This window comes from Hippocampus zosterae, chromosome 7, assembly GCF_025434085.1.
Source record: "Hippocampus zosterae strain Florida chromosome 7, ASM2543408v3, whole genome shotgun sequence".
NCBI lineage: Eukaryota > Metazoa > Chordata > Actinopteri > Syngnathiformes > Syngnathidae > Hippocampus > Hippocampus zosterae.
The window spans coordinates 22,756,480-22,772,376 of record NC_067457.1 but is presented as its reverse complement, the minus strand read 5'-3'; the positions used below and the strand labels follow the sequence as shown (position 1 = coordinate 22,772,376).

General features: G+C 41.7%; 1 protein-coding gene across 1 annotated transcript; it reads right to left on the bottom strand.

Moving 5' to 3' along the window:
- Positions 1–434: 434 nt before the first annotated feature.
- On the bottom strand, positions 435–15,884 carry nudcd1 (NudC domain containing 1). Its single transcript, XM_052072567.1, has 10 exons — positions 15,645–15,884; positions 14,044–14,198; positions 12,491–12,676; positions 11,570–11,753; positions 10,975–11,175; positions 9,173–9,380; positions 8,959–9,103; positions 7,625–7,750; positions 3,606–3,765; positions 435–1,734 (listed from the first exon to the last, which is right to left on the bottom strand). The coding sequence occupies exons 1-10, from the start codon at positions 15,757–15,759 to the stop codon at positions 1,445–1,447; spliced, it is 1,770 nt and encodes a 589-aa protein (XP_051928527.1). The 5' UTR covers positions 15,760–15,884; the 3' UTR covers positions 435–1,444.
- Positions 15,885–15,897: the final 13 nt, after the last annotated feature.

Here is a 15,897-nt window from a genome sequence, read left to right as displayed (position 1 = left end):
ATAAAAAACAGGATCGAAGAGGACTTTGCATCCCATAATCATCAGCAAAAACTGAAGAAACATGTTTCCCGTTTTCATCGTTCTTATTTTATATTTGGACTGTGTTTTAATAAAATAGTGTGTCAGCCAAAATAAATGGGAGGGAGAACAAAATATAAACTGTACTTTAAAAATACATTAAATAGCGTGAAAACCAACCCAGATCCCGTTATGGAAAGGGGATAACTGTACTCTACTTCTTGAATAATGTTGTGATCTCACAAGAATAAAGACAGACCTTATGTGAGAAAAAGATGATGCACTGTATGTATTTCCAAGGAAAAAAAAAAGAAATCCTCCAAGAATGAATTCCAATTGATTTAAAAAAAATACAGGCATTTTTAGATTGGTTCATCTTCTGATTGATCGGTTACCGTTTAAAAAAAAAAACACACACACACACATTGGCTCCAAAATCCTGGTCATGTAAAGCCGACATGATAATAAAGTCAGAGTTGTATTTTTCTTTTTTTTTTTAAAGAGCTATTAATTAGAGAGCTAACTCATCTGCAATATCTCATAATATTTGTTGACTAAAATTCATAACACTAGTCTTGGATATAGACTTATTAATACAACTAAATAAGTAACCATTTCGAGTGGTGTATTGATAGCGCATCATGCGTGATAACGACGCACAGGGCAAAAACACACTTGCATGTCATCCCAGTGAGCGTCAAACAAGATCGCTATTCCGCAGACAGCAAGCTTCGGGTCAAACTACATCAATGGTATTTATGCAAATGCATGCAAATTATTACAAACTGTCAAAGTTGCAGCGCTATGGGGTGCAATGTCAAGCAATCTAATTGACGAAGAAGGAACGGCAGGAAATTATGAATGTGGGGGGAAATTGGCGGGCGTGTGGAGAATAATAAACCTGCATGTCCAAGTGGCCGGAGACTTATAGTATGTACACAGGGGCGGCGCATTGACTTAATTCACTTCAAGATAACGTCTCATGACTTCAATATTCTCCTTTGGAACGAGGTGCGCTATTTGGTTTTTGATGCGTCCGTTACAGACACTCTAGCAGGGGTTACCAACGTGGGGAGGTCCGTCCCACTGAGACTTAATATTAAGAAAAGTTGACCAAGATTTCTCGCAGTGCATAAATTGTTGAATTCCGCCGGAGTTCTTAATTTTTTTGATGTGCTTTCTAAAATGAATTCACAAAAATGAGTTGTGAAATAATTTATGGTAAAAATAGAGATAATAGACCAGGGATGGCTCCAGTATATATTTATCTATATATGTCTATCTATCTATCTATACTACACTAACTAACTAAAATCATTTAAATTATGATCAAATCTGAGTTGTTCCACCCAAGGACTAAGCAGACATTTGACGTTTTCGGACTGAGGGAATGCACGTTTATTTTCCAGACTGCTCTGCATCCATCTTAATTATTATTAACCTTCAGCACAAAGAGGTTACCGGAGGTGAGGGCGAAGAGCCTCTCATCGGTGGCCCTGAATCCCAGCACGGGTTTGTCCGAGTCCAGGCTGGCCACCTGTTGCTTGGCAACCTGCCCTACCTCCCTGCCAAGCTTCCTGTTGAAAAGCACGCCGTCCACCGGGGACGGCTGGCGGTAGATGAAGGCGCGGCGCAGGCACTCGCACAGCGATGCGTATGAGTAGTTAGGGGCGCACGTGGAGAACTTCTTGTCCCGCTTGGACGCCTGCACGTAGCCTAACAAAGAGGAGATACACGCTCACAATTAAGCTAGCATGCTAAACTCATACCGTTGATGAGCCTCACGCAAATCTGGTTTGTTCAGGAAACCACTGTAAAACATTTATGTGACATAGACGCAACATGTTGCAAAGAGGCACACGGTGTGTGTGGGGGGCAGGGGGGCATGCGACAAACAAAAGGGCACAAAGCTTTCTGGCAGCTGAAAAACTAATTATCCGCCACGAGAAAAAAAAAACTGATTAGCACAAGTGCCCCTTTGCAGCCTTCCGACTGCTCTTTCTGCTTCCTTATTAGGACTTGCGAGACTTGAGACATCCCACCACAGAAAAATGTCTTTGTACTTTTCTTTTCAGTAGACTCCATTACTGTAATTGTGTCTTTACTGGTCTAATTTTTTTTTTAATCCCTTCTTCCTGCTTTTATTTTCAGTAGACTAGATTACGGGAATGGTGTCTCTACTGCTCTCAAAAAAAAAAAAAAAAAAATCTATCAAGCATCTTGCAGTGAATGCAAGACGCGGCGCCCTGTGAAGCAGCCGGACCCCCAAGGTTGAATTGACACTCGGTTTTAATAATCTAATTACTTTTGATGATTCCATTATGATTTTTTTTTCCAATGTCTGAATATTTTGTTTCGCATGACTTAGATTTGTTCTTGGTTTTACTGTTTGGTGCTTTCTACCGCCTTTATTACCGATTTGTCTTACTGTTTATTGTTCATGTTAAATTGCTCCATGTACAGCACTTTGTATGCAGAGATGGCTGTTTGAAAGTGCTCTTTAAATACTGTTGACTTGTTGACTTGACTTGACTTGACCTAACCGTCTCCCAAACTTGTATTTTTTTTCGAGACATACAGATGTAATCCAGTCATGCATTAACTTGTTCTTGCTTCAAACTACTTATTGGCACTACCAGTGGAAGTTTACTGCAAAAGTAAACAAAATGAAGACAATAATGGGAAACGCTATAGGCTGACTGACAAAATTAGCATAAATATTGCACTAGTTATTTTAAAAAATGTAAACAAGAGCAGAGACAAGATGACAAAACCCAAGAAAATATTCCTTATCCTCCACAAATAACTAATATAGGTTCGGTGAGACTTCTTCTCTGCGATTGGCTGGCAACCAGTTCAGGGTGTCCCCTGCTTACTGCCCGAAGACGGCTGGGATAGGCTTCGATACACCCCACACGGCGCACAATCATTGACAATAAGTGTTTTTTAAAAAGTATACCAGTATTTTATTTAATAATTAGTTCATGAATTATAATAATTCAAAATTATCAATCAATGAATAGGAATTATTTAACAACTACCACACATACGCTGCACATTTTATTTGGATTCATTTTATTAAACAATTGTTTCATTAATTCCAATTGAATTATTTATAAACAATACAAATTTTAAAAAATCATTACCTACACAATATTTTTCATGTATTTTATGAACCGGTTAGTTCATTAAAATTAAATTTCAAATGATATAACGAACATGAGAATTAAATTTTTTTAAATTATTCGCACCAATTACAATACAATAGAAAATGGGAATGTATGGTTTATTAACACAAACTATTTTATCATTTGTCACAATGAATTTATTATATGTACATAATACAATTTAAATAGAATTGATAACATTATACATAATACAATTGAAATCGTAATAGATCATTAAAACTTCAAGAAACGTATTAATTGCAGTAAATAATTGGTTAGGTACTTATAATTAATTCTAAATCATACAACTAAAATGAGATTTTTTTTATTGTTGAATGAATAATACATATGCAATTTCAACTCAATTTTTTTTTTAAATAAATTTGCTTTCAAAATCAAGGCGAGCATGAACTTTCTTACCCAGGGCGTTGAAGGTGGCGACGTGCTCCCACATGTCGGCGGGCCGGTCAGGCCGCGGCTGCCAGAGCAGGGCGTCCACGTCGTGACGGAGGCACAAACACGGCATCTGGGCCGGGTCCACGGTGACGGTGAAGAGGTACTGATGGCTGCCCAGGTTCACCTGCGAGCGGGCAACAGGAATCCACCAAATAGTTTTTATACCTTTCATGTCTGGTTAACTGCGTTGCTTTTCGTAACGTCAAGATGAGACACGTGCGCCTGCGTCATGCTGGGTGGCTATTTTATATTAATATTGATCACTAATTATTGATCACTATTTGTCATATGTTAATTTTAAATAGCGGCCCGGTAGCCCAGTGGTTAGCACGTGGGCTTCACAGTGCAGAGGTACCGGGTTCGATTCCAGCTCCGGCCTCCCTGTGTGGAGTTTGCATGTTCTCCCCGGGCCTGCGTGGGTTTTCTCCGGGTGCTCCGGTTTCCTCCCACATTCCAAAAATATGCATGGCAGGCTGATTTAACACTCTAAATTGTCCCTAGGTGTGAGTGTGAGTGCGAATGGTTGTTCGTCTCTGTGTGCCCTGCGATTGGTTGGCAACCGATTCAGGGTGTCCCCCGCCTACTGCCCGGAGACAGCTGGGATAGGCTCCAGCACCCCCCGCGACCCTAGTGAGGATCAAGCGGTTAGGAAGATGAATGAATGAATGAATGAATAATTTTAAATAACTGTGTGTGTTCATAATCACAAAAAGTGGTTTGAATAAACACAATGACAATTTTATAAGCAAAGGGACGGTGGGGGTTTTAAAATCCTGAATAGGACTTTCGTGAAAATAATAATCAGGAGATTTCATTTTAAAGCGCCCAGCCCTAGCGCCTCGTCAAGTGGAAGGCGAAGACAAGCGTTTCAGCGAGCTCTCACGCCTCCACTCCAAATCTCATTTTCCCGCCACTTGCCAGGCCAGTGCTGAGAAACACAGCAAAAATGGCAAGCGAGGATGTTGGGGAGGAACATGACCCAGCTTCAATGTGAACAATCAAAACCAAGACGAGAGATAAAGTGAACATGGGCACGGAGGCATCTAGCGTGACAAAAATGTTTGATGTGAATTTTGCACCCATCAGGCATAATTACTCATTGCGAACTAACTGTCAGACATGAACAATTAGTCCGTGAATCGACTGTCAGTCATCCATGAAATGACATGACAATCCGCAACGGGTGGATGGAGGAACTGGACACTTCGTGGGCGGTGCAGTATGATGATGAGTGGATTAAATTTTTTGGATTACAGACACAATTTGATTAACTGGTGCTGCCTGCTAGGAACATGTTTTTGTTGTCATCACTGATAAATATGATAAGCATAATCTGGCCGTCCATTTATTTATTTATTTTTAATCCAAAGCCTTTTGGATTTCACCTTTCAAATACAGTGGTAACCTCTACTTGCGAAATTAATTGGTTCTAGGAAAAAAAAAATTCTTAACTAGAAAATTGTGTAAGTAGAGACACATTTTCCATGTAAATCCCCTAATTCGTCGCTCTAATTTCCCCATTGCGGGACGAATAAAGGATATCTTAATCTTAGCCAATGGAATGCCAGGATAATGCTCAGGAATAGCCAATGGCGGACCAGCTATAAGTATGTTGCGTTCAGGAAACTGGGAGCTGCGACCAGCAGCCCGTACTGTATTTTTTTACCTTTCGTATCTTGAAATTTCTTTCGTAACAAGAGGTAATATTTTCCTGTTGAGACGTTTCATAGCTTGAAAGATTCGTATGAAGAGACATTCGTAAGCAGAGGTACCAATGCACATGTGGAAGCTGAATCCATTGGAAATCAATCCAATCCAGCTTTAGTCTGATAGCAGGGAGGGTTTGATCTAATCGGCATTATGCATGATGCATAATGCTGTCAACAATGAGTCATTGTGCATTTGTTCATGTCGAGTATCACAGCCCTCATCTGGTGCTGAGGCTTAATGCTGTCTAATTATTGTTTGGCAACCACTCCGCGGTTGTCTCTCAAGAACCTGTTTCCTGATACAAAGAGGACAAGGACGCAGCCATCAAAGGCCGACATTACAAAAACAAGTCTATAAGAACATTTTTAAAGAGACAGCGGCAAAAAACAGCAGAGATGCTCACATCATATCTGTTTTATTTGCTACCATTCGCTGATATCACAAACTATTGCTCATCAATTTAATAAAAAATAAATAAAAATAAAGACCTTTTTCTGTTTGACTTGCTCTGTTTTCAAGCAGATAGCCAGAATAAGGTTGGGAAGTTCAACTTGATCATCAAGAACAAAAGGTGCTAAATGGATCGGATCCGCTGCAATTTCATGATGAAAGGTCTTTTGCAGAAGGAAAGACATGTTAAAACTGGCACAAAGCGGGCTGTAAGAAAAACAGGAAGATAAGCCTCCGCTGAATAAAGTTATAAGAAACGCACACATGCACTGAGTCACATGCTCCCACAGGCAGTGGTAGCCTTCAAAAAGGGCGGATGGCTATTTGTGAGCAGCGGGGAAACATTAAAAGGGCTTTTCATTTTCCGGAAAGACACGGCATCGCTTACATTCAAGCTAATGATGAACCTCTCATTCATTAGGCCATGAAGTGGACTCCTGTGGGAGCTTTGTAATGGACAGACAACCAAATAGAGAGAGGGCCATTTGCCCTGAAACACACATCATTCAGACCCCCTCTCCATTCTTTAAAAACAAAAAGTTTGGAAATGAAAGCAAGGACCACATTACTTGTGTGTCACATGTTTTCGATGAATGCCGAGCTGGTGATAAAAATAGCACATGTGACGCATTGTTCACCTTGGTGCCGAGAAGGTCACCAGGAGCCTTTTCTCACCTGGATGGATGCAAGCTTCTCAAATGAGCTAAATCAAACTAAAAGCAATAAAACACCAACCGACGGGGCTGTAAATGACAAAGTATACCTCAGCGCGACATTAATGCCACCATAAATCATATAAAAACACCATCCTAAGTGCGTATACGATGCAGAGGGCCCAGAAACGGACTATAGCAGGAAAGCATCATTACAGGATACAATGAGCGGTTCGGATAATGGATGGACGGAAGTCTCCTTGGAAGAACGCTCCTCAAAATGGCAAGCGCACACAGACCCAAAAAGAAAAGGTAAATCTACATCAGTGTGTGATGAATTTTCAATTACAGGGCTGACTCTCAATAAGCCCACAAATTAGTTGAACTACAGCGCTGGGCTGGACAGGAAAATAAACTCATCTATTCATATTCAAATTCCATGGCATGTAGAAACGGTTCTGTTCAATTTTAATAGCAGTAATATATTAATCTGTTTAGCATTTTATCCAAAAGCATATATTTTCTTCAATTAAAGCCTATTTACAATCCAATAGGATTCCTTGCTTGGGCCACATTTGCATTTTTTGTTTTTCATAAGCCCTGAGGCAAATAGCTAGCTAGCTAGCTAAATAAACGAACAAAGACATAAATAAATAACATTTAAAATAAACTATTTATTTATTAACATAATTGATTATATTAACAGTTTAAACCTTAAATACGGTGTAAAAAAAAGCCAGTTGTGAATTTTGCTGTGACGCTCCTCATTAGAGAGCAGCAACTTGTGCAAAAAGTACTGAAACATTTAACAGTTGGACACGTGCATTCAAAAACGTAGAGAAGGTCGCATTAGGTTCACGTGTAAAGGTTTGAATCCATTTTAGGCTCGTCCTGAAATGTCACCAAAAAGGCAAATGTCCGTAGTTTTTGTCAGTAGAGTGTGGAAAAAAAGGTTAAATGCCTTTAAATGATATTTTCATCGTCAATGGAACACAAAAATAAGCTGTGTTATTCATTCTGTATATATTTCTTTATTCATTGTCCGATTAATCATTCCTGAAATTTTATTCTGTCAAATAATGCCATCGGCCACAAAAAGATCGTATCCGTCAGGCCCTCGTGCACCGGGTGGGGGAGTTTCGACAATGTCAAAAGTTGTCGTGTACTCACCACCTGAGTGGCCTTCAGCGACTCGCCGTCGAAGTGCACTAGGGTGGAGGTGTCCTCAGGGTATCCGTCGCAGTCCTCAAGTTCTTGGGAGTTGCAGGCTGGCTTGTCCAGGTCGGGATTAGCGTGCTAGGGAAACCGTCAAGAGAGCACAGAGGCGGACGAGTTATTCTTGTTCTGCATTTATTAGCATGAGAGCAGGCCTTGATTAGCCCGGAGAAGCCAAATTAGGGAACAGATGACGCCAGCTGAGAGGAAGCGGGCCCCAAATGTCTGACTAAGGGTGTGATATTGTGCGAGTAAAGGGGGGCTCAGAGCACCTGAAAGGGGCTGGTCATCAGTACATATGAAGGCTAATTTAAAAATTGGAAGGATTAATTTAATCTGAAAAGGAGGCAAAGCAGAACAGAGCATGCCTGAAAGACGAGATGTAAACTATCGAGACCAGAATGAGGTTATTACAATAAAAGTGGTTGATGAGGACACTGATATGTCTCACTGAGCAAAACTGTCTGTACTGGAGGACCTTGCGTTAAGACTTTGAATCAACCTTAATTGACTGATGCAGGCGAAAAGGGAGCCTGTATTATTTCAGGACAAAATGCAAATGTTATCTCTTTAATTCCACAAGATGTACTCGTACTTTTTTAAAATTAGGCCCCGCCTACCAAGGACTTGCGCTTAAGTCTCAGTCTTTTTTTTTTGCGTCATAGAGAAGAGGAGGGTCTGATGCAATCTGTGAATGAGAATAAGCCGTTTGCATTGTAAATCATGTAAAAAGCGACCAGTAGGTGGCAGTGGTGCCTCTTCTGCTTGCTTTTTTTGCTCTCTTTCTGTTTTTTGCCCAGGAATTGCCATTTTCATGAAACTTAGCCATTTTATAATGCCGATTGCTGAAGAATGGAAAAAGATGAAAGACGAGAGTCCACACTTTATTTTGGTAGGCTCCATGTTTATATAGCATCAGAACCAAATATTCTGTGGGCCTTGGTAAAACGCTGGGATTGAGGGGGTTGCTCCAGTGAAAATGGCTGCGATTAAATGGGTTAATAAATAAGTGACTAAAGCAAATGACAAGCTATCTCCCATTGGGAAAACTGAGGACTTTGAAAAATAAATGGGGAAACCATTTGTCAAAGTTACTTCACAAAGGTATCGAGTGCTTGTGGAGGCTGGCTGCCAAAACCAGGCAATGATTTGTAAAGCAAAAAAAAAAAAATATATACAAATCATCTAACATGGAGTAAGTCCTCATCGGCAGTATTTGGCGCTATACTGTCGCAGTTGAAACATCGGCGAATCATCATCTGCATCAGAAAGCAAAGTCTTTGGCTCACCACGTCCGCTGAGGTCAGGTGGGTGAGCCTCTCCTGGACGAGGGCAGCCTGCTCATCGCTCATCACGTGCTCCCCTCGACGGTCACCCATCACCAGCTCGGGCCACATGGGACCTTCAGTGCGCTTCTGCAGACTCACTTCCAGGCTGCGGACGGCCAAAATAACAATCACCATCAAATAAAGTGTTACTCTAAAACGTCTTTAGACTACAAACCTTTTGTCATCTCTGAGGATCCAGGCACAGGCCTCGGGGTCTACGGAGGCGTACAGCTGGCCCTCCAGCAGGGGGGCGAATCCCAGCACGCCGACGCTCATGGAGTCCGCCGTCAGCCGGAACTGGATCGCGTCCTTTGTCACGCCCTCAGGCAGGCGCACGGTGGCCGTGATGTCGTCTGACGTCTGCTGCCAGAAGTAGACGGGATCTGGATTGCGAGGGGCATCGAGTGTTTATAATTAGCACTTCAAAACTTGTTTTGAGGAGCACTTACAATCATATTTGATTATGAGCAGCCAACCTTGCAACTTGAGTCTGTACAAGAAACTCCTCTATACGAGCACCCACCGCCCCCCCCAAAAAAAAATCCTGCTACTGCGTCTGACTGCCACTCTTGTATGAGACATTGCCATTTGTGGCATGATCTTGGCAGTAGTCGACGTATCACATATTATGCAGCTATTCTGTCACTGCTGCTCTATTTTAATTAGTCAGATTGGGCTCAGGCAAATTTTCCGATTAGTCAGACATCAAGCGATGTCTGACTAATTGGAAGATTAGCTTGTGTACCAGAACTGCTGTTAATCGGGAATGTTCGGTTCAGTTTGCTTATCGTCAAGCTTTCCCTCCTTTCTTCGATCACTGGCAGCTGAGTGACACCCGGGAGCAAATCTTTTGACCTGAGGTAGAAATGCTGTGGTGCATTTTTTTTCTCTGGGTGGCTTTCTCTCACCAGGTCACCGAAGGACAACAATGAGGATGTTGTTTGGCATCTCGGAATCAACATCCTCGTCTTGCGCGAGAGGCAGCCTGCGACTCAAATACGAGGTGGTGTAGTGGCCCTCGTTGACATTTTGTGATTTGATGTAGGTTCACTCCACGAGTGCACACTTGGCAGGCAAAAAGTAATTTCGTTGATCCTTGGTGGAGTCTTATGAGAAGAGTTAAAGCGGACGGGATACATCAAAGCTTTGGAAAAGTGCAAAACGTAGGCCTGCTGCTCTGTACTTGCAAATATGTACTCATGTCAAACAGTGCCATAGCTTAGCTGTCTTTATGTGTTGTTTTTGGGGGGATATTTGTTCAACCGCAACATTTCCAGTCAACGTGCAGGGGAGTGAGAAGGGAGCAAACGAAATGATGATGAATGTGCTGTGCTCACATCTGTGCTGTTTGTATAGGAATTTACTGTATGCTTCGTTACACCTGCGGAGATGCTGAATTTGGCAAGTCAACTTAAAAGACCACACCCTTAAAAATAAATGCCTCACAAACGGATTTTGAAAATAAAATGCACTGGAAATACGGTGAAGATTCTGCGTGACTTCCACAAACAACCCAGTCTAAACCCAGCTCCTCCCCAACATACAAAGCTTGTCTCTGCTGTACTTTTTCACTTCCTTGGGACCAATTACTATACAGTGAACCCTCCGTTACATCGTGCTAATTCCATTTTATGTAGGTATTGAACTGTGGACTTCTGTTAGACAGAATTAGACTTTCACTGTTGTTTTGTATCTAGTGCATGAGCCTAGAACTATTGCAATAAATGGGGGTCAATGAACTGAAAAATGGCGATTGGTGGATGTCTACTGTATTCCCAAAGATGGAAATGTATTGAAATAAAAAAAGACGGTGGTCTGTATGAATGCAATGAATGACAGACTGTCAGGCATGAATAACACTATTCGACCATCACAAAGAGAAGAAAATGTCAGATGCCTCGCCTGCCTTGACTATGAGCACGACTTCATTGCAGCAAATTGAACATGATAAAATAAAACAGCTCGTCTTCTGCCCACCTGCCTTCTCCACCTCCATAGCTTGTTCATCCGCCGCCGACTGCGGCGGCTTGAGGGGCTCGCCGTCCACGTGCGTGAAGTCGAATGGCCTCTCTGACGCCACCATCAGACCGTCGCCCCGAGGCGTCACGGCGGCGTAATGAGGCACCGACTTTCCTTGGAGGAGGCACCTCTTCTTCACTTTGTAATTCTTTTCCAAGCCTTGTGCGAAAAGACATCAGTTATTACAAGCCCCCTGTAGCCATGTTAAAAAAAAATACCGGTAATAATAATGTGACGGCGAGTTGAAAGCGATATTTAATGGCAACATGCTTGTAGTTGCAAGTGGAAGAATATTAGCTTGGTACAAAAACAAATTACCGGTATACAGTTTGTTACGTACCGGTAGTTTTGTGAATTATTTTGGGGAGGTGGGGGGGGGGGTGTTTTGTTGGCTTATTTGACAAAAAGGTCCCCGAAAATGTCCAAAATGACCACTTTGAAACAAAATGGCTGAAAACACGTAGTTTTGGGCATTGCCCCCCCGCCCTCAAAATGGCCACCAACCGCTGGAAAGAACAAGGCAGCCAAAAGGATTTTAGTTTCTTGCCCACACCTTGCCCTGCCGCGTTGGTGACCGTGATCCACTCGAGTGTCACCGAGTATCCACTTCCCGCTGTTTCCTGAGTGTCCTTGACGACACGCAGCAGCAGGACCTCCAGTGTGTGGGTGCCCGCCTGGATGTGGGCCACGCTGTGGAGGACAATGAAGGGCCCGCCCAGGTCTTCTGTGAACAGCGGCTGGAAATGCAAATAGCCCATTGGAGTCCCTTATTTACATCAATCATTGATATGATTCGAGATAACAGTGGGTAAGAAAAGTTGATTCATCCTGTTTAAACCCCAGGTGTGTAAGCTTTTTATATCCACCCTAAATCAACCACGGCTGCAAACAGAGTGCTGTCGATGGAGTACAATTTTGACGTACAACAACAAAGACAATTAAAACAATACATTTATACCATGACAATAGTAAAAAACATAAAACACACAACGCCGAGTCTCATGCTGAGTCAAAAGGCATAGAATAAAATGTGTTGTAAGACGAGTTTCAAAATTAACTAGCCACCCAAGATGAAAAGAGCTGAATTCAACAACAGCACCAATTTGCTGGTCTAACTTGAAATCCAAGTTTGTGATTGATGGCTTTAAATAAGGCACTATAACTTCTGATTTCTTTTCATTGAAATACAAAAAAATGAGTGCTATCTAGGCCTTGATTTCCTCCAGATAGGACAAAGGTGGCCTTAAAGAGAACGCGTCCCTTTTGCTCAGACTGACTGTCTAGATTTGACTATCATCCGCATCGCAGTGGAAAGAAACACCAGGCTTTCTTAAGATTGGAACCCGGAGGCAGCAAATACAATGAAAACAGCAGGGGCTCCAAAATTGAACCCTGTGGAATACCACACAACAGTAGAGGAGAGCGAACCAAGGCTAAAAAAAAGGATACAAAGTAAGCAAGCAAGCATACGAACCTCCCACTTTCCATGGATACTGTCTCCCCGTTTGCTGGTACGAAGCAGGTAGAGTCGCCCGGCGCCGTCGGAGAGGGCGGCCCAGGTGGCCGACGTGAGGCTGAGGGAGGGGCACACGCGGTCTTCGCGTTGGTTCCATTCGGATGGCAGGCGAAATACCTCTCTTGGCTTGCCCAGCACTGTGTCCTGCAAAAGCAAACAAACACAGAAAGATGACGCCGACCGTAGAAAAGGACGACAAGGTTATAGCATATTGTTATGTAACAATTCCTGTATTGTTGTTTAATCTCTTTTCAATGTCATTTTTCATCATCATTTTTACCTTCAACTTTTGTACTGTTGCTCTACAAAGTTAAAACATTTTCTGATTACATTTTTGTAATTTCCTCCCCCAACATTATTTGTACCTTTATCTAATATTTGTGAATGCCTCGAATATTTCTTTTACATTTTGTATTTTTCTAAACTTTTCAGTTCCTCAAAAAATGTTTTGACTGTTTTCCAAGTATTTGTTCCTAGTTCAAATAAATCTACATTTTTTCATCTGCATTTTTGGTTAAAAGTGGAATTTGCGAGACGCGGCTTCTCTGCACAATAGGAACAATACCTTTAATTCAATTACCCATACACATTCATTTCATCTTAATACAACACATGATTAATTACAGCAAAACCAGTAAAGCTTCTCTATTTCTATTCTTGTTACTATTACTTCCAAAGTGCAAAAATTGAAGTCACACTTCCACTTCGGAGCCAATCAAAGAAGCAAGGAGGGGAAAACAACAAATACGACATGACACACAGTCGAGCCTGCATGATTCTTTAGTGATCGACAGAGTGTCCTTCCCGTTGCCGTAGCGACAGGTCCCGGGAGTTTTACGTGGCAAACTGGCCTTGCACATCCACATCTGTGGCGCGAACGTGACTACACACACGCACGCATACAAGCACACGCGGCAATGATGATTGGGACATAACAAGGCATCGGGTGAACATCGCTCAACTGTGTGAAGTGTGCGGCCGATGTGCCAATCAATCAAGAGACAAGCCGAGCTTCATCTTGAAAACAAAACGGTCTTATCCGCTATCTCGTCGGGTCATAAGTCTCAGTGCTCATCAAAAATGAGACATTAGAAACTTTCCAGACATCGTTTATCTGATCATCTTATCCTGAGGGTCGTGGGCGTGCTGGGGCCCATTCAAGCTGTCTTGGCGTAATAGGCGGAGTACACCTTGAACTTGACCAAATACGTACACAGAAGGTTTCCTCCAGACGGTGACAGTATCTTACAAATACATTATTATATACTCATCATATACCCATCTGTCCATTTTGAATCTCAAATGTGGCCCTTCAGCCCCAAAACTTTGCCCACCACTTTGCTTGTTCGTTCATTGGTGCAATGAAAGATACAAAGCACTTCGAGCCACGTGGTGCTGTTGGTCACCACCTGCTGGTGAACAGAGGCATCAAAGCAAAATGAACAAGACTGGAGGATTCTGCCCAGGAAACACAAACACACACACACACAAAAGCACCATTCCAGGCCTACCAAAGTGACGGTGAGACTGAGCACTCGCCCTTTGCAGTCCACAAACAACACGCTGTCTTGGTACCAGGGGTCCAAGTGGAGGTAATTGTACATGCCAAACGCACGCATGTGCTCCAACGTGTACTGGCAATCCTTCAGCGTCACCTCCTCCACGGCTGCACGGAAACGAGAGAGCAGAAAGGTCAGGCAGAGAAGAAACTTTTGCAACCCACTCCCCCAAAATAAAAGACTTCTTATTTACATATTTATTTATTAAGTGTTTTTTTTTAAAGCAATATCTGAAATCGCACATTACCTTTTGGACTATTTGGACATGGCGTTCATGCTCTGATCATGAGATGAGAATCAATTGCAACAGGAGTAGAGCTTTTATGACAAGGCCATATCGGCCAGCCTGACAAAAAAAGGATAATGTGGCCACATCACAAAGAGCACCTCTATTCATAAGCTGGACAAATAGTGCAATTTACATGATGAGCCACTTTTTGGTCACCTAATAGGCCTGATTAGAAGTTTAATGATGGGCTTTGGCCAATCTAATTAACCTAATTAACTTCGACTCATTTTATGAGTCCTACAAACATCCATCCAACCTCCTTTGGGTTGTGGAGAAAATGGGCCTATCCCAGTTTACTTCGAACGACAGGACTGGTTGTCAGCCAATCCAAGTTAGACAAGAACGAAGAAAGAAGCAAGTGAGGTATTAATTGATGGGCACATATAGACACACAGTCATTTACAATGATGGACTATGTAGAGACTTGGTGAAGCTAAAATGCATGTTTTTAGAATGTATGATGGAAGCGAGAACGTGCAAATATCACATCAGGATTTGGTCTCAGAACCTGCAAATTGCGAAACCGACATGCTGCCTTCTCACAAACATGCTAAACAAGATAAAATGACACGGTCAATCTAATGACATTGTTTGTGATGCTGATAAATATCAGTGTCATCACATTGTTATGTGATATGTGTTGTAAAGATGACTACATCATTGAAATTATGCAATACTGATATAATACAGCTCAGGTCTGATTGAATCCAAGTACAACTTTGCATTAACTGGAAATGGGGATATTTAATACTTGTTATATTTACAGAAATTGAACCACAACAACTTTTGCATGCAATTCATTTTCTTTTTACTTATAAACATTGCCAAAAGAAAATAAAAATTATAGGAGGCCGTGAAAAGATTTTCAGATTTCATGATAAATAAACTAAATATTAAAATGTATCAATACAATATCGGCAAGATTTTCCTGGGTATCAGAGTGACACTAATCTTGCAGTATCGCACACACTACTTAAAATACATACGGAATCAATTTTATAATTTATTTATGTAATTATAGACATACTAAGGTTAAACGACAACATTGGCCAACATCTAAAATCGACAATTCAGATTTATAATTTGGCGGAGTTTACTTTTAAAAGGTCACTAGCGAATTAAGGTTCTATTAAAACGCCCTTATCATTAAGTTAAATAATCAAATATGAGTATCTAGTGGTTATGAAGCTCTTTTTTAATGCAAAATGACATAATTGCGTACAATGTGTGCCTTGCGAAAATTTCAAGCTAACTTCAAACTTACCAGCGTCCAGCTCAACGTTGTACGTCGGTATGACGTCCAAGGATAGCCGGTAACTCTCGAAGTTTGGGTCCAACAGCTCTCTGTTTACCTTTAGGGTATAATTCGACGTGGTCATGGTGTTTGTTTTAGATTTCAACAGCCAAGGTTATTTTAATTTTATTTTTGGAGTGAGAGGGAGGAAGGGGTACGTTATTATGCACTTGTGGAGAGAGCGTTTTTTGTTTCCGGACGGGGGTATTTTAGCGGCGAACGG